Below are 23,803 nucleotides of genomic sequence, written 5' to 3'. Positions count from 1 at the left end.
GAGGCAAATGCAAGGCCCTCAACTTCAATCTTGGTGAGGTTCAGCCCCAGCTCACTCTCACCCCACTCCACCCAGTTAGAGCCGTAACAGCTGGCCTCTTTCTCTTGGTTACCATGACCACCAACATCCCCTCACTTTGGGGGCGGGGGGGGGAAGAAAGCTTTTGTTTAACAAGATTTAGAGGTTCATTTTAAATTTACTTCAAGTAAGCTAGAGAGGCTACGGTCTGATAAACTCTGCCAGAGAAAGACAAGGAAGACAAGCAGGAGGTCGATCGATCGGCTGACTATATTGACAAGATACTGATTGGTTACATGTTGAAGAAAACATACAATACAAAATACAGAAAAAGTTGGTTCCATCCCCTCCCACTACCCCCCCTTACCCACCCACCCCCAAATACTCATCATTGTGATTTGGTCAGAACAGGGCTCAGAGCCAGAGGTCAGGGTGACCAAGGACGAGGGGGAAGGGGGCTGTGGGCAATGGGTTCGTGGCTGTCACAATAATGCTGTGGTAATGCTGTGGGTTCTCTCCCAGCTGTGAGTCAGGCGGTGGGGAGGGGACGCTGCAGCCTGATGACAGCCAGCTGAGGGAAGAGCTGCCTCCCCCTTCCCTGGCCCCTGGGGCCTGCCCCGTCACCCAGAACGAAGCGCACTCCAAACACAGTTAAGGATACGGATGCTCTTGCTGAGCCCGCTAATCAGCAAGAGGGAAAGAAGGGGAACTGCTCCAACCCCCGCCTCCCCATACACCAGGGTGGGGGGAACAGGGGCACGTGGCTACTACCGGCAAAGGAAGAGTGGGAGAGCAGTAGAAAGGGCAGAAGTGGGAAGAGCAGATCATATATATTAAAAAAGTGACTTAAGACTTAAAATTGAATTAGTATTTGTACAGAAAGGTGCAGGTGGAATAACTCACTCCGGCCTATGATCAAAATGATATGGAGAAACCATGGTGGGCCCCTCCCCCTGCCCCCCAGTGGTGGCCCGAGTCGGTAAGTGCGATTGGTTAGAGTGGATTCCAGTCGGGTCGTTGAGGCGGAGGAGGTGGGGGCAGTGGGCAGGTAAGGGGGGCTCAGTTGCTGCAGCACTGGCTCCGGCTGGCAGGGTTGTTCTCCTGGAGGTCCACTCCTCGGTTCCGGCCCGGAGCACAAGCTGTATTCTGGGGCTCGTTCTTGGGAAGCTTCTTAGCTGTTTGGGAGACGAGGGGGAAGATGGGTGTTTGTGGGGGAACCCTAGTACTCTCCCAAGTCCACTTGGGTGCCACCCAACATCCTGATGGGTGTGTGTTCTACGTGCCAAGTATATTTTGGGTCTTTCAGGAAACTGAGGCAAAGGGGTTAAATAACTTGCCCAGGACCACAGAGTTAGTAAGTGGCAGAGCAAGGATTCAAACCCACACAGGATGACTCTAGAGCCAAATGACCCCCAAAATCCTAAGTGGGTAGGGGGCCGGTGATGTACAGCTTTAGGTGGGTGGTACGCTGCAGGGTCAGGAAGTGAAGGGTGAGACTTTGCCCAGGCTTTAGAAACCTCTGGAGTGAGCGATCTATATCTGAGAGTCAGATGAAAAAGAAAACAATTTTATCAAAGTATCAAAAATGGTAAAAGATCTGTTGGTGAAGGGACCCCACAGACCTACTACAGAACAGCAGGCAAGTAACACACCCTGGTTGGGGGAGGGGAGCCGAGGCAACTTACCTATTGCCATGAAAATTTCATTCACGTTCATCGCAGTCTTTGCTGATGTCTCCATAAACAGCAAACTGTTGTCCTCTGCATAGGCTTGTGCTTCCTGATTTGGATGGAGGTGAGAAAGTGGGTGGGAGGGAAACACTGACAGTTGGCAGGGGCTGAGGCCCAGGATAAAAATCTTCCCTGATCACAGTGTCTTCCACACAACAGAGACAACACAGGGGTGTTCAGGCCTAAGGCTCCCCTGCTCTGAGCTCCCCCACTTCACATACAGCACCTCTCAGCTCACACACGTCAGCAGAAGTTTGACTCGGGTCTCCATAGGCCCATTCTGCCTTCTTGCTCTTCAAAATCACTAGGCTAGGAAATATTTCTAGAAAGCTATCCTACAAATACACTCGCACATTTGGACAAAAGTATGTGGATGTCGACTACGGCACTGTTTCCAGTCTTTTGCAATTACACACGACCTAGAAGTCCATCGGGTGGGGAGTGGTAAAAAAGTTAAGTATATAGTATGTAAAGAAAGGGATTCATACGCTTCTGCATGTTTCCAGAAAGACAAGAAACTGCAAGGAACTTGGGGGAAGGGAGATTGCGTTTCTAGGGTCAGAGACCCAAATTTCATCCTGTACACCTTCTTGTACTGTTTACAACCTCCTATGTGCACATATTACCTGAAAAAGTCTGTCTTTTTCACCATTTCGTTAAAAAGCCAGTTCATAGAAAAAATTAGCCGAAGCTTCTGCTATCCATATGCACACACACCCCACCACCACTGACAGAGAAGGCGGAGTGGTGGACGGCATCCCCTTTAGGCCCATGCTCGAGCCGTGAGGGGACAGCAAACAGAAGCTCCCCTGCTGCCGCCCAACGCAGCCCTTCACAAAGCCCGAGCAGCCTGGGGAAGCCGAGTGGAGCTGGCTCGTCCTCCCCCGGGGCCTGGTCCGTCCCCCACCTGGAACTCCACGGCTCTCTTGCTGGCCAGGTCGGCCTTGTTGCCCGCGAGCGCGATGACGATGTTGGGGCTGGCCTGCCTCTGCAACTCCTTCACCCAGTTCTTGGCCCGTGCAAACGTATCCTGGGGAGACAGGGCCAGAGCGTCAACAGGACAGAGCAGGCATTCTGCCCAGGGCTGTTCACTGGAGAAGCTGGCGCTGGCAGAGCCGAGGTGTCTAAGATGTCATCACCCTGAAGATTCTGGCGAGACACCCCCAAACACCAGAGGAAATGTGCCCACCCCCCCATTCAGGAACAAAGGGTCGAGAAGCAAGGGAAAATCTTTACTGTGTTGGTGATGTCGTAGACCACGATGGCAGCCTGGGCCCCCCGATAGTACATGGGGGCCAGGCTGTGATACCGCTCCTGTCCAGCTGTGTCCCAGATCTCAAACTTGACTGTTGTGTCGTCCAAGCAGACGGTCTGTGTGAGGAAGGCCGCTGGAAGAGGGAGGGCAGTGTTACCAGGCGCAGAGGGGCCGAGGAGACACCCTCATGTATCTGCACTTAGAAGCCCGAAAACCCCCAACCCGGCAGCCAGAGAAGCCGAACAAGGCAGGTGGAGCGGGCGCTTCTGTGAGTCGAGGGGGCTGGGGGTTGCACAGGCTTTACAGACCCAGACAGGCAAGAGTGGGAGGAGAAGGGAAGCCTGCTTGTACTTCAGCCATTTCAGGAGCCCTCTCTGAAGGACAGCGGCGAGGGGCAGGACAGGGAAAGTCTAGGAGAAGCCTGGCTCCAAGCACAAAAGGGTGGGCCCACGCTCCTCCTCCCCTCCCTCCCCTCAGAGAACAGTCCCAGCCCCTCCGTCTGCTCCAGCCCAGGGGCATGGCTGGCCTTCGGTGTCCTGAGGACACTCTCACACACACTCAGCCACGCTGGGGAGACTGAAGTACACGCCGTGCTACTGCCAGGCGGGGGCTGGGTGGCCGGCTTCCCGCTACCCCTGCCACCTCCAGGCACGCTGGCTAGCCGCCACCCTCGGCTTTGCCCTCGACTTTATTCCTGATTGGCTCGACCTTCAGGGAACACAGTGACCCCATCTCTGGCCTGAGGAGGCAGGGGAACACATGGCACTTGTGCACGTGCTTCAAAGGAGTCTCGCAGCTGGGGCTGGCAGGTGGGAGTCGCAGCAGAGGATCCCGACGGCTCTGTGCAGGAAGCCCGCTCTCCTGCCCGGCCCTCCCCCCTCCTCCCTGAGGGGCCTGGGGCACCGCCTCACTTCCCCTCTCCAGCTCCTGACTCCAGTGCTGCAGAGGCACAGAAGACTGCTGACACGGCCTACTTTGTTTCCAGCTGCCTGGAAACCTCCTGCCGACCAAGAGGGTAGAAAAAGGATGACTCAAGCCCAAGGTCGGCCCCAGCCCCTCGGGGTGTGTACTGGCCACTGAGGCAGGAGGCTGGGTCCAGACCCTCACGTGCTAAATGCTGACCACTGGGAAATCAATGACGGGCTCAGAGCTCAAGAAGGGGTAAAGGTCAGCTTCAGAAACACCAGCCCACTTACGAGGCCATTTCCCCATTCTGGAACGTGGGGGAGGCCGGGATAAATGCACTGCCTGGTAGCGGTAAGAAGAACCCTCAGAGAGGCAGACGCAGCCTCTCCCTCCCCAGGCCAGTGGAAGGGTGTACCCGGGGCCACACAAAGAAATCAAGAGACGGAACCAGGAGAGGAAGGCAGTTTTCGAATCTCAGCTAATTCCTACTAGATGCTTGTTGGGACTCTGACATGGAGACCAGCTGCTGGGTTTGATTCCAGGGCCCAGATGAGGCAAGGTGCTGCTGCCCCAGGCATGCTTAGCCTCTGGGCAGTCAGCTTCCCTTCTCCTCCACGCCAAGGCATTTCTTCCACTTCCCTGAGGCCACCCCCTCTCCCTTGGGCCCACTCACCTCCAATTGTGCTCTCCTGGTACTCGTGGAATTGACCCTTGACAAAGCGGAGGACGAGGCTGGATTTGCCCACTGCGGACTCCCCCAGCAGGACCAGCTTAAACTGACAGATCTTGTTCCCAGCAGCTGGTCCGTTGGGTCGTGCTGCACCTCCCCGACCCGCCATGGCCCGTCCCGCTGCAGTGGTGCCGGTGAGCGTGGGGGCGGGGGCCAGTGCTGTGCAAAGAGGCACTTAGTGAGGAGGGGCCTCCAACTGCAAGGGAGAAATCGGAAGTGCTGGGTTAGGCCAAAGACTGCCACCCAGTGAGCCCTCCCTAAACCACAGGTCACTGCCCCGCCCTGATGACCTGGCTGACTGCCTCCCCTCTCCCTAAGCCCCTGCCCGGCTTCTCGCAAGTTAGGACACGAGCCCTGACTAGGCTGTACCACACATCTCCCGGCCCTACAGCCGTCCGACAGTAAAGGGAAAAGTGGTCCCCCAACTCTAGGCTCACAGTTCTGGGCAAACACACTGACCTCCCATCCCCAGATATGAACATTCACATACAAATAAACACCCACAGGAGAGGAATGGGCGTATGCCAGCCTGGTGACAGTTAAGTCAACAGGCAACACAGGGCACCAGAAAATGGCTCAGCGGACACTAGGATCTAGCTCAACAAACAGTTGACCTGCGTGCGGTCTGGTAGCTCAGATCACAGCCTGCCTCTGTGCAAAGCCAGAGTGGGTGCTGAGGCCAACCAGGGAACGGGGAGTCCCGGTGGGAAGCTCCTCAGACAAGGTGCTCGGCCAACCTCCCGGGCACTCAGGGACCAGGGCCTGGCCAGGTGCAAGTCGTTATCAAAAGAGCTGTTTTGTCCTGCCATCTCCGGTCTCAGTGTGAGGCTGGAATCAAAGCCTTATTTCACTCCCTCATCCTGAGCCTCTTCCCCCCAGCGCTCTCGTTTTTGATGGGCCAGAAGTCTCACACACATTAAAAAACCAAACACACACCACAGCCAGCGAGCTCTGCCGGCAGTCAGACAGCTGCCAAAGCTCCCTTTTAAATAGAGACCTCAGTTCCATTCTCCACTGGCAGAGGCAGGGCTGAGGGAGGACGAGGGGGAGGTGTGGGAGGGCGGAGACAAACACGGGTACCATGACCAAGACCTGCACACCCGGCAGCTGGTGTTCCTGCACTGACATCTTTTTTTTTTTTTTTTTTTGCGGTACGCGGGCCTCTCACTGTTGTGGCCTCTCCCGTTGCGGAGCACAGGCTCCGGACGCGCAGGCTCAGCGGCCACGGCTCACGGGCCCAGCCGCTCCGCGGCACGTGGGATCTTCCCGGACCGGGGCACGAACCCGTGTCCCCTGCATCGGCAGGCGGACTCTCAAACAGTGCACCACCAAGGAAGCCCCTGCACTGACATCTTAGTCACTCAGTCAGTGGTACCCTCGGAGGCGCCAACTTTTTTTTTTTTTTTTAAGTTTTGGAACTGCAAAGAAGGATGAGGAGGCTATCTCCAGAAGCCTCCAGAAGACTTATACTAAAAGGTATCAGAACGTACACAGAATGTTTGACAAACGAGCACTGTGAGTAGGTACTGTGTCCTAAACACGCTGTGCGGCATTTGAACCTAAGCTGAGAAGAAAAGGTTTGGATGAGAATGCCCTGTGCAGAATAGAGTCTATGCAGGAAGGGTCTTCGGAGCAAGACAGCCCTGACCTGCCCCTGAACGCAGGGAGCGCGTTCCCTGACAGTCAAAGGACGGGGTGTGAATGAAGAGGGGAACGTTTGTGGGAAGCAATGGTCTGTGCTCATGCGAGAAGCAGGCACAGAGGGCTTGCTTTGTGCAACCTCAAATCGTTTCTCCACGTCCAAGTTCTCCCAGCAACTCATTTAAAAAGTGAGCTTCAGGAAGAGTGATTCACTAACCAGGAACAACAGTTTCCTTTCTGGACGGCACTAAAGGAAAAGAGGTTTGAAGCGGGGGCCACCTATTCCCCAAGAGTACAAGGAAGGAAGCATGGGGGGGGGGGAATCTCAATTAGTGACAAGAAACGCCAGTTTTGAAATATTTTAGTTTAAGATGCTTTCTCTTTTCACCCCAGTCAGTGATGTTGGCAAGATTCTACACTATGGCCCTTGAGGTGAGGGCCGTGCTTTTGGCTTCTTTGCTGCCTTCCTCTCTATGTTCTGGACACACAGGGAATTCAAAGAGCGCTCACCAAATGAAATGATTTTCAGAGACAGCTAACATTTACTGAACGCCTGCACAACGATTATCTCCTTTAAGCTTTAAAACCACCTCCCATTTTTCAGATAAACAGCCTGCGCTCAGGTGTTAAATGCCCTGCTCAAGGCCACCCAGCACATGGTGACGGTGCCTGGACGCCAGCCATCCTCCCGGCTGTAGGAAGAACGGTGGAGGCAACGCCCACCCTCTGTGTTTGGTTTCGGGCTGCTGGGTGAATGAGAGACTCTTTTAGTGGCAGCAGCTTTGCTGGCCCAGCAAGGGCTGGCTCTGGCTGACAGTCACAGTGATCTTGTAGTCCCTGTGTATTCCTGCCACCAGTGGGAGGAGTCGCCCAGGGCCGGGCCAGGCAACAGCAATGATGGGAAACCACGATGGAATTACAGGTTGGTTATTACCACGAATCCACGTGACACATAATCTTGGCCAGGCGACAGAGTGTGGCTGGGGCACTGGAGAAGGAGGTATGAATGAGTGGGGTGAGGGGAACAGAGGTGAAGACTCTGATGCCAAGAAAACCAAAGCAGCTGGGGCTGAGGGCCACTGGGGTAGGAGGTAACCAGCATCTACAAGTCAAGAAAAACAGAGGTAACATCTAAGTCTCGTCCCTATCAAACCAGTGGGTTTCCAAACCTGCCCAGACAGAATCTGATTTTTTAAACAAGCCAGGAGAGACAAATAACTTTCATGCAGTGGTTCTCAGTTCTCAACCGTGTCTGCACAACAAAATCACCTGTGCAGCCAGCCCCCGGAGATCCGATGAAGGTTTGGAGAAGGGCCTGTGTCTGCATTTCTTAAGCGCTGTTGGGTGCTCCGCCTGGCGCAAACCGCCTGGTGACATGTTCTGCCTGGATGCTGGTCCTGCCCTCCACAGATACCTGAGCAGGCACACACAGCATTTTTTTATGGCCTGTTGCCTCGTGGTTTACCTGGACCCACTTAGTGATCACGTGAGCAGAGGTCTTGAACCTTCCCAGACAATAAAGCACAGAGGAAGCGGATTGTGCCATGAAGGGCACATGGAGACATGGAGGCGCCTCAGACAGGCAAAGGCCACACTCTGAGCCCCAGGAAGCCCTATGCCCTCTCCTCCCAAGACTGGGAAGTCAGAGACGGAGCCCCTGGCAGGTGGTAAAGGTGAATTCACTGAGCTTGCCTGCTGTCTGGGGGAGGCAAGCCCACTATGGGAATCTTTCCTCCTGAACCAGCAGCTAGAGTTACCCACAGGCACAGTCAAATGATGGAATTATACCCCAAAATGGCACAGTAAAAGTCTTCTGGTTTTTTAATAATTTTTTTTTTTTTTTGGCCATACCACGTGGCTTGTAGGGATCTTTGTTCCCTGACCAGGGATCGAACCCGTGCCCCCTGCATTGGGAGCACGGAGCCTTAACCACTGAACGGCCAGGGAAGTCCCCGGTAAAAGCCTTCTTTCAGACCAAAATCCAATTCCCTTTAAGAGCTAAAGCTGTGGTCAAAGTTCCTTATAAGATACAGAATAGGCCAAAAATATATATATTTTTTTAAAAACCAGTTTCTCCAGCACCAGGAAAAACACACAAGTGGGATGAATTTCCTCCTGGATATTTTCATGAAGCTGCTGAAATGGGTAGAGCAGCACCTCGAGGGCCCCTCCTTGCCATGACCCCCTCCGCCACGCTCCAAATCAGAAACCTGGTTTCTTCAGAGGCCACGAGAACAAGCACCACTCCCAACCCCACGTCTTCACAGGAAACGGGAGAGAATTCGAGGACGGGGGCACCCTACACCTTTCCCCACGGGGCACATGAAAGGGCAGAAGGGATCGGAGCTCCTAAACACTCTGGCCCGTGAACAGGCATAATGGGCACACACCCAGCCCATCCTGGGGCCAAGCGGGGAGAGAAAGAGGAAAGAAGAGCGGGACGCTGCTCTTCCTTGCTCTGGACACTGTAGGTCAGTGGGTCTCAAAACTTCTCTTCATCAGAATCACCCGGGGCGTTTAGAAAATAAGCCTGACCAACTGAATCTAGAATCTCTAGAGGTGCAGTCCAGAAATCAATGTTTTTAAAACAAGTTCCCCAGGAACTCCCTGGTGGTCCAGTGGTTAGGACTGGGTGCTTTCACTGCTGGGGGCCCGGGTCCAATCCCTTGTCAGGGAACTAAGATCCCACAAGCCGTGCGGCGTGGTCAAAAAAATAAAATAATAAAACAAAATAATCCCCAAGTGATTCTAGGAGGCTGATTTAAGCCCAAGAGCTGCAGTTGACACAGGAAGGAGGGAGGAATGTGAGAAAGGCGCCCCCCAGATGGGTACCGTGGACAATACAGGTGGATCAGGCTGGCGGTGGAGACTGGTTCCTGGCTTTATTCAACACCTGAAGCCTTCTCCAAGATGCGAGATCCTGCTGGAATGTTGCCCCTCCCCCCAGCCTCCACTCGAAATGTTCACCTTTCTCTTCTCTAATCCATGAAGTCACCCACTTCATACTCTTTGTCCTTCTGGTAAAGAGTGAGCAATTCCAGCTGGTGGGTGTCTCTCTCGTGCTTCCTGTTTGCTTCGGAGACTTCCTCTAGCTGAGAGTCCCGGCACAGCTCGGATAGTGAGCAGATTAAGGAAACCAACCAGATTTTGTTTTGGCCAGAGGCTGGTCTGCTCTAGACTGGCTCACTCAAGGTTAGCCTGGGGCCCCCTGGGACCAGGACAGGGAGAGGAGTGGGGAGGGCGTGGTGCGGAGAACCCAGCAAGCCCGCCCAGGGCCCCTGGAGGCGGTTCTGGCGGGTGACTCTCCAGCTACACTTTACTCTGGATAAAAGCATTCCTGAATATTTAACACCCTGAGAGCTGGGCAAGAGGACATCAGAAGCAACCTGTTAGCTTAAAGAGAATAAATGAAAAAATCAGGGGACACGGGAGAGGTAATTAGGTTCAAAAGCTAAGGTAGAAGACATTAAAATGCTCAGAACAGCAGGGGAGATGATTTACCCGTAGACTCAAGAACACAGCTCGTCCTCAAAGGGAAAACCACCACTACTGGCACCCAGGACCACAGGGAAGACTCACAGCAGGACTACGCAGGCCTCGAGCTGGTTGCAGAGACAGAGGAAAGAAGAATCTGAAGCAACACAAGCCAAGAGCCCCAGGAGGTCCCCACGCTCCTTCCCAGCACAACTAGCAGTCAGGACGTGGGAGGCTGAACTGGGTTTGGTTAAAGCCTGGCTCCACCGTTTATTAGTTGAGTGACCTTGGCCAAGGCAGATGAGTGACCGCTGTCAGCTTCAGTCCCTTATCTATAAAATGGCATTACTTAATACCAGTCACACAGAGTTGTTAAATGAAACAACACATGGTGTGCATGGTACAGTACCCTCCTGAAGGTGAGGTTCTAACGAACGGCAGGGTTGTTATACTACTAAGAGCCTAACTAAGTAGCTTTGACTCACTGGTTGTCAAAGCTCAAAACTCCTCTTCATAATTACAGAGAAGGAGATGGAGGTGAGGCAAGGTGACCTGCCCAGGGTCACAGCCAGGTGGTGGCAGAGCCCGAGCCCAGGACTCATAACTCCAGAAAGGCTCCACCATCAGAGATAGAAAACCCAAGAATATTAATAACGTCATCACATCCACTAAGAATAATGGGGCCACCACCTTCTATCTATGCTTTAATAAAATATGGCTTTTAACTATGGGAAAAGGAGTTTGTATCAAATTTAAAAAACATGCTGCTGGATGGAAAAGTTTTATATCTTGATTTGGGAAGTAGATACATGGATGTCTACAAATGTAAAAATGCACTTAAGATTTGTAAGCTTCAGGACTTCCCTGGTGGCACAGTGGTTAAGAATCCGCCTGCCAATGCAGGGGACACGGGTTCGAGCCCTGGTCCGGGAAGATCCCACATGCCACAGGGCAACTAAGCCCGTGAGCCACAACTACAGAGGCTGCACTCTAGAGCCTGCGAGCCACAACTACTGAAGCCCGTGCGCGCCTAGAGCCCGTGCCACACAACAAGAGAAGCCACTGCAGTGAGAAGCCCGCACACCGCAAGGAAGAGCAGCCCCTGCTCACCACAACTAGAGAAAGTCTGCGCGCAGCAACAAAGACCCAACGCAGCCAAAAATAAATAAATACATTTATTTATTAAAAAAAAAAAAAGATTTGTAAGCTTCACTGTTTGTAAGTTACATGTCAATAAAAACGTTAAAAATGCTGCTGGTATAGAATTTTGCATACAGCAATGAAAAATTAAAGCTTAGAAATATGATACCAATCTAGCTCCCCTGTACATAAAATATTTTCTGTCTTAGTATAAAACAATTCAGAGTAAAGACTATGAGAAAGGGGCTTCCCTGGTGGCGCAGTGGTCAAGAATCCACCTGCCAATGCAGGAGACACGGGTTCGGGCCCTGGTCCAGGAAGATCCCACATGCCGCGGAGCGACTAAGCCAGTGCGCCACAACTACTGAAGCCTGCGCGCTAGAGCCCGCGAGCCACAACTACTGAGCCCATGTGCCGCAACTACTGAAGCCCGCGCGCCTAGAGCCCGTGCTCCGCAACAAGAGAAGCCACTGCAGTGAGAAGCCCGTGCACCGCAACAAAGAGTAGCCCCCGCTCGCCGCAACTAGAGAAAGCCCACGTGCAGCAACGAAGACCCAACGCAGTCATAAACAAATTAAAAAAAAAAAAAAAAGACTATGAAAAAGATGCTGTCTGAATTAGAAGAGGGCCAAAAGAGAACAAAGATACCCAAACAAATAAGGGGCAAGAGAGCAGGATTCACCATAAACAAATGTGCCTGCTGCATACATATTAAGAATATATTTATTGTTTGTACTTAACTGTGAGCTAAAGAATTTTAAAGTTGTTTAAAGCGTCACGATAGTAAAAAGAGAAGCTGACGCTTGTCTTTTCAGCAGGGAGAAAGAGGTTATGATGGTGTGATGCTCTGCACGCCCCAACCAGTCCAGAGCGTATCTGCAGAGGGAAGAGGGGTTTAGGGGTGGAATCAAAGAGAGGGGTGTCTTCCTTGTGTGACCAGGACTATGGAATTGCCACACAGAGAGCCTGTCTCTCACCTGGAGCGTGCCACAGAAGAAGCTGGGCCCTGGAAGCCAGAAGCTTAACGGTGCAGGTTGAGATTCGGGGAGATGCTGACAGGGTGTGTCAGGCCAGGGCTGTAGCCTCTTCCCACCAGTAAGTAGGGGGCTGAGGGGAGATGGCAGCAGGAGAGGAAGGGTATGCTGCCTTTACAGAGCCACAGCAAGACAACTCCCTTTCCAGGGGGAAGGGAGGGAAATCATCCCAGAGGGGGCCTGAGAGGGAGAGGGGGCCCCCTACCGCTGGGGCAGGCCCTTAAATCTGCCCCAGCCCACCCAACTCCCTTAACTGGGAGCAGTTTCACTTCACTCCCCTTTCAACAGTAAGACTCTACTGGGGCTGAGTGCCCAGACTCCTGCACCACAGTGACACCTGTGAGCATGGAGTCCATGAACTCCACCAACACCTGCAAAAGGGGCCAGTGTGCAGGGGCACCAAGAGGCTTAAACCCTGGATACGCATGACCGAGTGGCCCTTGCCCGGTGTCCGGGCTGAACCTGGAACTGTGCCAGGAGCAGCCAGCCAGAGCACAGCTGCCCCTGCAGCCCTCTCCCTTGTCGGGAAGACCGGCTGTGTCGCTCAGCATAGATGCCAGGCCGAGTTGGGTGGAAGCCACTCTTGAGGACAGACCCCCAGCCTCCCGCGGCCCTGCCCCAGCAAGAGCACCAAGAAATCCTTCTCCGATCTCCAAGCTGCTTTCTCAGCTCTCAACCACAGACGGGCTCCCTGGACAGGAGGAGAAGCAGAGTCAGCGCTAACTTTCAGGCCCAGGATGAAAACCTCCAGTCCCTCTCTTCCTGTGCCCATGGGGAGGAAGGCTGCTGGTGGGGGCAGGGGCTTATCTACAGGGATCTGCTGACACAGCCTGGCCGTTGTGGCTGCCCATACCATCTGTGGAAGGGCCCCGGGATTCAGGGGCAGCTCTAGGGTTCTCATTCACCGGCCCTGCTGGCCACAGAGGAGCCAGGCGCTTGGGTGGTGGGGTCATGGGGAAAGCCAGCCAGACAGCGGTCTGCCTACAGCTGTACCAGGCAAGGCTCGTGCTGCCTACTGATTCGAAGAGGCACCGGGGGGGCTCTCGGCCCTACGAGTGCTACTCCTAAGAGACTATCTCCCTAAGAGGGCCTGGCCTCCGGCTCAGCACACCTCAGCCAGCAAGGCTGTGGCAGACTCTCCAGGCCCATGCGGGGCAGCTCTCTAAGAAGCCTCAAGCGAAAGCCCAATTTGAAGTCTGGCACTTTCGGTGGCACAAACCCACACACGCATCCAGCTACGGGGTACGGGGTACGGGGTGCGGGGGGAATGGGACCAAGGCTGTGTGGTGGCTCACCTCCCCCCCACCGCCCCAGCTCTTCACCTGCTGGTGCCAGGTAGAACACAAAGATAGCTGGACAAGGCTCAGCTTCTTCCCTGGCCACAACCTATACCTGCCACGGCCCCAGGATGGAGCACAGGTCATGCGGAAGCCAGTCAGGACAGTTGCAGGAGACCAGCTGACCCACAAGCCTCACCATTACTCTGTGTTTGAGCTGTTTATGCTCACGCAGTTACTATTTCCCCAGACGGTGCTAACTAGGATCTCAACAATACAGGGCCCATTGATCCCTCTGTCTTGGGAAGGTCTCTGCAGGGGCCAGGAGTACCTGCCTGAACAGCTGCTGCTTCTGCTGCTGCCCCAGGCCCAGAAAGACTCCAAGAACCTCTGCTGAAAGTCAGGATCATCAGCAACACCTGTTGATCGAGCTACTCATGCCAACAACTGACACCTCTCACAAACCCTTCCTGTCTTTACAAAAAAACAGAAAGTCAGTTTAAGTTACCACCCTCTTTGTTTTGCCCTCAGCTCCTGAACAGAGAGCAGAGGACAGAGGTCATGCTTCAGAGGCAAGCAGGGGAAAGAGAGTCAGGTATCAGATCTGGCAAAACCAAATTCCTCCTGCTCAGACACCACACACGCTATGGTCAGAGGCTGCCCAACCAACGAGAAACAAGGTCAAAGTTCCTGCTGTGGGATCTGAGGGATGATGGCTGCTCTCAGGAGCCCTGGTGCCAAAGAACAATATCTTAGGCTGATTTTTTCTTTCTTAAATTTTTTTTTTTTTGTTACGCGGGCCTCTCACTGTTGTGGCCTCTCCCGTTGCGGAGCACAGGCTCCGGACGCGCAGGCTCAGCGGCCATGGCTCACGGGCCCAGGCGCTCCGCGGCATGTGGGATCCTCCCGAACCGGGGCACGAACCCGCGTCCCCCGCATCGGCAGGCGGACTCTCAACCACTGCACCACCCGGGAAGCCCTCTTTATTAAATTTTTGTCGAACAAAACGTAGAAGGGTGAAGTGAAGAAATCAGGCAATGAATGGGTTTCAACAGGTTTCGATGAATGAATCACACTTCTACTTCATAGCCCCAAATCTTCACGACTGTTGCGGGTGGCAAGAGGTTGGACAACTTGGGGGCTTGAGGGTTGGGAGTGAGAAAGTGAGAGAAGCTAAGGGCATGTTGCAGATGAAACGATCATGCTACAAAATTCGCAAAGGCAGACTATGGGTTTCCCTTTAACAGCACATAACATCAAACCTGACACACAGTGGGTGTTCATAAATGTGGTGAACCGAGCCTGCGATGTAGGTGCAGCCCGGTTAGGTCTGGCAAGTGAACGGGGCAGCTGAAGGCTTCAATACACATCCATCTGCCAGACAGTTTGGATCCCCTAACAGAGCCATAGCCCAGCGAAGGGGACACCTCGCCACCCCAGACAGGACCTCTTAGGTTCCTTCTACACAGGGGTGAAGAGCACAAGTGCTGGAGTCAAACTTCAGTTCAAGTCCTGGAGCCACCACTTCCTAGGGTGACTCTGTGTTGTGTCACTAAACCCATCTCCTCCCGTGTAAAATAGAGAGATGAGCATCACCCATCTCCCAGGGCTGCTGGGTAAAGGATGCACCGAAGACTCCCAGCAAAGGGCCTGGCTCAGAGCAAGCGCTCGATAAATAAACGTTCGTGGCGGGGAAGTCCCTGTGAAGTGGCTTCCTCGAGTAAACGTTCAAACACTATTTATTCACATATTGCTTTTGCTTCCCGTTTCCCTGAACCCCATTCCTCAGTGCCCCTCATCTGGAGAGAATGCTGAGTAGGACAACAGCTCTAGTCTGAATATTTTTGTCCCTCTCCCAAATGCCTATGTTGAAATCCTAATCCCCACTGTGATGGTATTTGGAGGTGGGACCTTTGAGAGGTGAGGCCATAAGGGCAGAGCTCTCATGACTGGAATTAGTGCCCTTTTAAAAGAGAATCCCAGAGCGCCCTTGCCCCTTTCATCATGTGAGGACACAGCAAGAAGTCGGCAATCTGCAACCCGGAAGAGGGCTTCCACCAGAACCCAACCATGCTGGCCCCCTGAGCCTGGACTTCCAGCCTCCAGAACTGTGAGAAATAAATTTCCTCGTTTATAAGCCACCCAGTCTGTTGTAATTTTGTATAGCAGCCCAAACAGACTGAGACAACAACTTTCACCAGTGCCCTAGAAAAAGGAGCAGCTCACAGCTCATGTCCTATGTCCTGTCAACAACCAGAACCTTCTATTCTCTAGAGACTGGCTTCCAAAGCCACAAGAATGGAGGGGGGGGACGACCACCACCAACCAAAAAAAATCAACAGTGAGTTAAAGCCCCTAACCAGGCAAGTCATGAACTCTTAAAAAAAAACAAAAAACAAAAAAACCCTACAACACAAAACATCTTAAAGCCCAAATGCCGTTCCTTCCATTTCAAAGCCTCTTTCAGGAAAGGGAAGGAGTTCCGTGGTGGAGAGGGGGAGGGGACAGGACTAGGACAGCTGACAAAGACACCAGAGTTCCTTTTAAAAAACAGGCTGCAAATGCTAGAGGTTTGGAAATTGGTGTCATTAATCACCACAGCCTTTGGAGCGGCTCGGAGAGCAATTTGATGACTAGGAGAGCAGCCAGGGTTAGGGAGGCCACCCACACCCTCCCCCACACCCTCCCCCACGCCCTCCCCCACGCCTGGGATGCTTCTGACAGAGCCACCTGAAGGGGACACACACGGAGCTATGAATAGAAGGCCAGAGGCTTGTAAACCAACTCCTGTTAAGATCCCAAGTTAGTGTTTCCAGCAGGGCTCATGTTACACATCTTCATAAGGATGACAGTACAACGGAAGGATTTAAGCTATTCAATGATTCAGGATCACAGCTCAAAGTGACAGCCTGCCCTGAGCCTGCCTGGAGCCACAAACCCTGCACGAACCCTCCCAAAGGGGAGGTCCATTTTTGAATGGCAGCAAAAGAACGCTGGCCCAGACCACATGGACTCGCCTACCAGACCTGGAAGGTTTAGCTGGAGAACTTAGCACCTGAAATACTCAATGATTATGTACCTCACCTTCCCAACTGGATAGTAAACTCCAGAGTAAATAGCAAATCCGACCATTTTTGGATCAGTCAAAAAGCATGAGGCAGGGGTAGCAGAAGTATGGAGAAGCAACCGCCTGCCATTGGGGTCAGCTCCCAGGAGTCTCCAGGGGTGGATTTCCCAGGCGCAGCTCCACCTCACCTACCTCTGGAGGCTTTGGTGACTACAACTAACCATCAAGAGGAGAAATAACATAACTCTGACCACAAAACTCCATATCAACATAACTGAGAGGAAGCGTTTGCTAAAAAGGGAGTGGCCTTGGACAGCCAGCTGATTCCAGGACCAGGGCAGGAAATACACAAGGTAAGCCTGGAGCATCTTGTAGTGCCAAAAAGTAAGGAAGTGCTAACAAAAATGAAAACAAAAAACCCCAAGATGATGGGGGTAGGTCAAAGGGAGCTGAAAAAGCTCCCAATGACCAAAGTTGGAACAATTTGAACAATAAAATGAAGTAGTACTGGATTATAAACCAAAGTGTAAAATAAATGCCCACGAGTTCATAGTGATATAAATAATTGAATATATAAATGGGGGAGGATAGACAAATCTTTTGTGTACAAGAACTCCAAGTAATTCACGTAGATACCCTGCCCTGGAGGAGAGGAGCCTAACTCCCCACCCCTCAAGTGTGGGCTACACAGAGGGACTGCCTTCCAAGGAGGACAGCACAAAATGGGGGAGGGGAGACAGTGGAGAAGCCTGACAAACATCGCCTCAGGACTCCCGTGGTGGTCCAGTGGTTAAGAATCCATCTGCCAATGCCAGGGACACGGGTTCGAGCCCTGGTCCGGGAAGATCCCACATACGGCAGGGCAACTAAGCACGTGTGCCACAACTACTGAAGCCCGTGCACCTAGAGCCCGTGCTCCCTAACAAGAGAAGCCACCGCATTGAGAAGCCCACGCACCGCAATGAAGACCCAGCGCAGTCAAAAAAAAAAAAAAAAATCGCCTCAGCCGGGTGACCAACGCTGACGCTGACAGCGCTAAGTCACGTTGGCTGTACACACCCCTGATACGATGTGGTGAGAATGGCTCTGAGGTCTTCCTCCCGCAAACCCACAGCCCCAGTGTAACCGTGAGAAAAACATTAGACAAATCCCAATTGAGAAACACGCTATAAAACATGACTCCTCAATACTCCTCAAAACTCTCAAGGTCATCAACATCAAGGAGAGCCTAAGACACTGTCACAGCCAAGAGGAGCCTAAGGAGACATGACTAAAGGTAAGACTAACTAAAAGGTAACGTGGTGTCCTGGATGGGATCCTGGAACGGAAAAAGGACGCTAGACAGAAACTAAGGAAATGTGAATAAAGTATGGACTTTGGTTAATAATAACGTATCATAACTGGTTCATTAATTGCAACAAATGTACAATATAATGTAAGACGTTAATCACAGTGGAGACCAGGTGTGGCGGTTTGGGAGGAAACTCTACCACCTTTGCAATTTTTCTGCTGGCACCCCCCTTGTTAGGCCCACCCTTATTCAAGAATGAGCCTTGTGCAGATATGCGAAGGAGCATCCAGGGCCCAGAGCTGAGTTCACTTCCATAGACCCTTGCCCAGCCCTGACCTGGGGTCGGTGCTGCCAAACCACACACAGCTGTGGGGGCACACTGACCAGGTACACGCATGCTGGAAGGGGGGTCAGCACACCGTGGGTGGCCAAAGCTATGCTGCCTTTCCTGATGAAACTGTGCCGGACAGAGAGCTGTACCCTCTGGAAATTTAGTTTGTGACCTGTCTCCACCCCCTATATCATCTGTACTGTAGCGTTCATCCTGTTTACCTGTCCGCTCTCTTATCTATGAGCAACTCTGCGGAGGATGGACGAAGAAATGGCTCAGACTTTGGGATCGGAGGGACGTGAGCATGAATCTCAGGTTCACCACATCTGTGCTGTGTATGTTAGAGGAAACGGGCAGGCGTTTGCTTCAAGGGGAGGTTTGAATGTCTGCCCTTTCCTTGGACAACCACAGCCTACTATGCTGGGTGTCACAGTGGGACTGGACACAGAGATAAAACAGGACACGATCGGTGCCCCCACAGGGCTCACACACTAGACAAGGAGGCAGACAAGGAGCAATGAGAGGAAAGTACAGGGAAGAGAAAAGCCCTCAGCCTCCTTCAAGGGAGGGGAGGCTTCACAGAGGAAGTGATGTTCCAACTGCGCTTTGAGAGAAAAGCTGGGAGATGCTGCTCCCAGGCAGGAGGTGGAGAAGGGCCTTCCGTGCAAAGGGAAGAGCACGCAGTTAGCCCAGAGACAGGGTGAGGAGGGATCCGAGCACAGACTTTCTCCCCCGGCTCTGCCACTCACTATGGAGTCCCCACCGTAACCTGGGGACTGAACGCAGTACCTTCATCCTGGGGCTGTTGCGAGGATCAAAGGAGAGTGCCTGGCACATCGGAAGCAAAACTCAAAAAGTTTAGCTTTTATTTGCATTATTGTTCCTATATACAAGAGATGGGGATGTTTACTCTGAAAACTAATCTTTTATAGAACCAAGCTATTAATGCAGAGAACTCCTTAAGAAATATTCCAATTCTCCCCTGCCAAGGCTCTTGAAAGCACTATTACCTGGGTTGGGGCACATCCTAGTTTACAAATTCTACCTGAAATGGCCCCAACAAAAGTATCCCGACTCAAGTTGGGGGAGAGAAAATGCAAACTTCCAGGAATCTGGGAATCGAACCCAAAGCAGCCTGCTGCAATCAAAATATTGTCCTCAAGTTTCCTGTTTTAGCTTAAATACATGCAAACTTTGCATTCCAATCTGTAATAGATCCAGGATTGTTCTGGTATAAAAATGTTGAAAACTGAGTAAGACTGAAGTGCCTAGAAGATGCAGAGATGTGTGGCTCTGAGTATCCACTGGGTCTGAGAACCCCAGCGGGAGGCGCACAGTCATGGTCTTAGCGTTCTCTTCAGTAAAATGGGAATAGAACCCACAACAATTCTGTTTACCATCTATGGAACAAGACAGTATGGGAACCATCCATCAAACCACCGAGCATCCCAGTGAAAACTGGCAGAAATGTTGAATCAGAATCCTAGGGATGAATTATGATGTACCTTCAAAACTCCATGGACCTCGTGATTATCTATCCTGTGCCAGGGAATGGACTAGCTTTACCCTTTGTTTCTAATTCAGCAAGATATTTTGTATCTCCATTTCACTGGAAGAAAGAGAGGCTCAGAGAGGTCAAGTAACAAGCCCAAGGCCACGCAACTGGTAAATGAGGGAGTCCAGATGACAACTCAGGCCTGGTTGACTCTAAGGCTCTCGTGCCTTCCACCCCACCACACCGCCTCTGTTTACCAGGCAAGGGTTAGAAGAAGAAGGGTCTAAGAAGTACCTGGTTGGTGGGGCTGAATTTAAATTTCTGACCTTACTGTGTTTCCATGTAAATTCTAGTGACAGGAGCACCTGATAGATAGCCACATCCTTCCCACTAGAAGCAGTAGGCAGCACCAGAGGAGAATTGCGGGGGCTAAGCAGAGGCCAGCTCCACCAGTTCCCTGTGCCCTTCACCCTGCCCAGAGGGACCCCTGAGTCCACTCACTTTTACTTTCATTTTCTAGCCATCCTGACTTTCAGTTTCCCAAGAAATTAATAGCATGCAGATGTGAGCAAACTCTCAGGCCCTGAAGAGTACTGACTCAGGACCCATAACTGCCACGGTCCCCAGAGGCAGAGGAGAAAGGAGACAGGAGGGTGCGGTAGGGCTGGGGAAGAATACCGGAAGCAGAGGAGGAGCGCCACTGATGAGGATGCTAAAGAATGTGACCTGGGCCACTGCTTGCTCACCCGCATGCCCATTCCCTCCACAAACAGACCAAAGGAGGACCCGCTATCAGGCAAGATGAGGCACATCTAATCCCAAGACCCAGCTCTACCATTTTCTAACTGTGTGATCTAAGACAAACTACTTCCGTTCCTTCAGCAGCAACTCCAAAGTGGAGATACAATTCCCACAATCTCCCAGGAACACATGTGAGGAACCCATGTGAAAAGAACTTGGCAACTTTAGACTGATTTATAAAAATCAGTTGTTACCACCCTTCTATAGTATAAAGGCAGAAAAAGACCCACTGGTTGTAAGAGGCAAGCAGGAGAGGAAGGGCATCACAGGGGAGGGGCTTCTGGCCCACACACAGCCGTCCCCCTCTCTGCCAAGCAGTGGCAGATCTCTGCTTGGACTCTATAATCTGTGCATGCCAGAAGTGGCCACCTAACCAGTCAGGGCACTGGCGCCTTCCTGTCTCACTGAAAGGGAGAGCTTCTCCTTCAAAAGCTTGCTTTAGAATTAGAGCTGGGAGATCAAGTCCAGACAAAGAAGGTCCCCTTGGAAGGCTGGCCAGCCTCATCCTGGGACTCCCAAAGAGTTCCAGAAACTACAGCCCACTACTGAGGAGGTAAGTTTGGTCAGAGACCAATGGCCGGTGAGTAGAGGCACAGACTGACCAGATTAGAGAAACCAGGTTGGCCATAGAAGTCTCCAACAACCCTCCAAAGAAGTCCACAGAGAGAGAGCTTGTGATTCTACTGCTGACTCTGACAAGAAACTTTTTTTGTTGTTCCATAAAAAATGAAAGGAGTGCATCCCAGGCCTAGCTCAAAAGTTTGCAGGAGTCAGACACTGGTGATTGTCCAGAAGAGGTCAAAAAGCTCTCAAGACGAAACAACTTTAACACTTATAAGTAGCATCCAAGGGCAGTAAAGATGGCCCAGAACACTGAAGAGATACAGAAATTCCCAAAGATTGCATGGCCTTCCCTCCCTTCCTCCACTGTAGATAGCAAGGGTCAGTCATGGCCTCAGAGTCAGGCTGCTCTCATTAAGGTGCAGTCTCTGGCCTGTACTTTGGCCACATAACAAAGAACCTCCCAGCCTGGTCTGAGACAGCAGCCATTTCACACACCTAAGTCCCAAGCAAGGGACAAGGATCAGATGTCAGTACCGGCTGCCTCTCGGAAAAGGTGGGGAGCATCAGCACTTTGTGGCATGTGTGGGAATTCCTTGGGCTACAAAAATTTGCACATTAAGGACCCAGAGGTGCCACCACAGTGGCATCAAGTTAATCCTCTGCAATCTACAACTTACTTGATCAAGCCCAGAAGGGAATGGAGATAAGACCCTAGGACTAAAAGTGGTGTGACCTGTTGATCAGGGAGGTGAGCATGTGTGTTTAGGGTGGGAAAGAGATAGCCCAGGACTCTTCAGTTCCAGACTCCTTATTTTTGGTCTTTTTTCTCTTCTCTAAGGACCAACAGACAGCAGTCCCAAGAGGAGCAGTCCCTCTGAGGCAGCCTGGAACCACTCACGGGCTCTGGGAGGACAGGGCTGAGACTCCAGCAAGGGGGGAGGAGGAGGGGAGAGAGATGATAATGAATGGGCAGATCTATCCTGATCTATGTGATCTGTAGCTAGGATCGAGCAAACCTCAGCTAAATTGTTCAGAGGCAGGAAGAGCCAGAGATACACTCAGAGAACGACACAACACAACCAGAGGACAGGGCTGGGGGCTCAGGGGGCAAGGCACGGAGAAGACAGCTCATTCCTAAAGAGTGACCCAGACTTTAAACTCTGCTGAGATCCTGGGTGGCTCTCTGGCTTGAGGAAAGAGAGGAAGTTAAGGAGTTGTGGGAGCCGTCTCAGCCAGGACCCCCCCCACCCCACCCCGCCCCAGCCCCAGGAAATCGAGATAAAATTCCTCTAGGGCTGGAGCGACAACTGTTTTTGTGGGACGGGGCGGGGCGGGGCGGGGTGGGGGGACGGGCTGGGGACAAGAGAGGCGACAGACAACACTCCTGGCTACCTCTAAAAGAGAAGGGGGACAGGCTCTTTCACACCTGACAAAGATTCCTCCAATTCTGGGAGCAGAGGGAGAGGAACTTAGGGTCTCTCCCTCCCACAACCGGACCGGGACAGGCCAGAGGAGAGCCATAGGAGTTTCCCAAGGCTCACGAAGGGCAGGGAAGGGAAGGAAAGAAAAGATCTCCCCCGCTTTGGCTCGACGCCTGGGGAGCCCCTTAAGAGGGGGCTACGGGTCGGGGGAGGGGTCAGTATCCCCCTAAGCCAGGGTTGGGCGGGAGGAAGGGCCGCCCCGGAGAGGCTTCAACACGAACGAGACACTGCGTCCCAGGACAGGCACACTCACGGCGGCTCCGGGGCGGCGGCGTTACTTGGGGCCGGGGCTCGGACAGGCTCCGCTCCTCTCCCCCCAGCGGTGTCCCAGGCTCCGGCCTCCACTTCCGCCTTTCAGCCGCTCCGGATCCGGATCTCCACCTCCAACCCGCCCCTCAATACTCCCAGGCGACTGACAGGGCGGAGAGACCAATGGGAGGCACTCTTGGCCGACTCACAGGCGGTCCCGGCGTGGGGTGCGGGAGAGGCGGGAGAGCGCGCGCGAAGGACGGCGGGACTTGTAGTTCGCAGCGTTGGGAGGAGCCGGTGGCCGCCTGGGATTTAGGCTTAGGGTGGAGCCGGCGGCCGGCTAGGCGGAGCCCGGCCGGGAACTCTTTAAGGCCAGGTCTGCCGACCGCGTCATCACGGATTCCAGGCGCCCCGAGGGGAGGCGTTTGGCGGAGCGTTGCAAGAGTGCAGAAGGCTGTGTGTGCAGAATTGGGAAAGGAAAAACATGGTGTGAATGAATATGCACGTAAGGCCGCGTGGACCAGCCCTAAGCGCTCCCTAACGCGGAGAAACCCCTGTCCAAGCTTTCGGGCCAAGTCAGTTCTGGGAGCCCGACTGTTGGGGACATTCTGAGATGAGAAAGATGATGGAAGCGCTATAGAAAGGGCTCTCTGGAGGCTACTGGGTGGGATCACAGGGAGAGCTCTTGCTACTGCCCAGCCGTAAACCGGAACCCTCCGTCTTTGGCTCAACCCCAACCTCCGCCCCTGCCCCTGCCTCTCTCCATCCACAACCAGAACCGGCCCTTGTCTCTGATGCCGAATACTGAGTCAGACCACTTCTGCCTTGTCGCTCCCCATACATCCATAAATGCAGATTGGAACCACTTCTGTTTGTCCCCACTTTGCCCTTCCTATGGATCAGGACTATTTCTATTTTTTCTGCTCCCCTCAGTATGGATTAAGACCACTTCTGCTTCTGCCCGCCCCCGACCCCCCAACACAGACCAGCATCTCCTCTGCTTCTGCATCCCACCCCCAGGGACACTACTCGGAACCTGTATGGAATCAAAGCTCACCCTATAGACAGCTGTGGGCCTTGTTGCTATGACGCCAGCCAACACCCATCATACTCTGGAGCCTGAGCTGGAGAATCGACCTGCAACCTGTCTGGGACAACCTGCCACAATGCTGCCCACATCTGGTCACCAGGGTACCTCTTTCTAACATCCATAACACCCACCCCTGCAGTGATCATCAGAGAAGTGAAAGCTAAGAAAGAAGAGAGACCTTAGGAGAGCAAAGGGGATGGGGTAGAGCAGGATTCCTAGCAGGTTCTTG

The 23,803-nt window shown here is 52.8% G+C and overlaps 1 protein-coding gene across 2 annotated transcripts; it reads right to left on the bottom strand.

Annotated features, from left to right (window-relative positions):
* Nucleotides 1–391: 391 nt before the first annotated feature.
* RAB5C (RAB5C, member RAS oncogene family) lies at nucleotides 392–22,619 on the bottom strand. Of its 2 annotated transcripts, none has more exons than XM_030840167.2 (6): nucleotides 22,489–22,619; nucleotides 4,583–4,835; nucleotides 2,985–3,136; nucleotides 2,656–2,778; nucleotides 1,704–1,797; nucleotides 392–1,193 (listed from the first exon to the last, which is right to left on the bottom strand). In XM_030840167.2, the coding sequence occupies exons 2-6, from the start codon at nucleotides 4,746–4,748 to the stop codon at nucleotides 1,078–1,080; spliced, it is 651 nt and encodes a 216-aa protein (XP_030696027.1). In that variant the 5' UTR covers nucleotides 4,749–4,835; nucleotides 22,489–22,619; the 3' UTR covers nucleotides 392–1,077. The 2 variants fall into 2 exon arrangements, with proteins under 2 accessions (XP_030696027.1, XP_030696029.1); XM_030840169.2 differs by lacking the exon at nucleotides 22,489–22,619 and adding an exon at nucleotides 7,550–7,568.
* Between the last annotated feature and the right edge of the window lie 1,184 nt (nucleotides 22,620–23,803).

This window comes from Globicephala melas, chromosome 20, assembly GCF_963455315.2.
Source record: "Globicephala melas chromosome 20, mGloMel1.2, whole genome shotgun sequence".
In the NCBI taxonomy this organism is placed as follows: Eukaryota; Metazoa; Chordata; class Mammalia; order Artiodactyla; family Delphinidae; genus Globicephala; species Globicephala melas.
This window is presented reverse-complemented; position numbering and strand designations above follow the sequence as displayed.

Coding starts and splice junctions, on each gene's coding strand:
- RAB5C (XM_030840167.2), bottom strand. CDS start 4,748: ATGGCGGGTCGGGGAGGTGCAGCACGACCCAACGGACCAGCTGCTGGG. Junction 3,137..4,582: donor CCAGGAGAGCACAATTGGAG/GTGAGTGGGCCC, acceptor TCCCTCTTCCAG/CGGCCTTCCTCACACAGACC. Junction 1,194..1,703: donor TGAAATTTTCATGGCAATAG/GTAAGTTGCCTC, acceptor TCTCCCAAACAG/CTAAGAAGCTTCCCAAGAAC.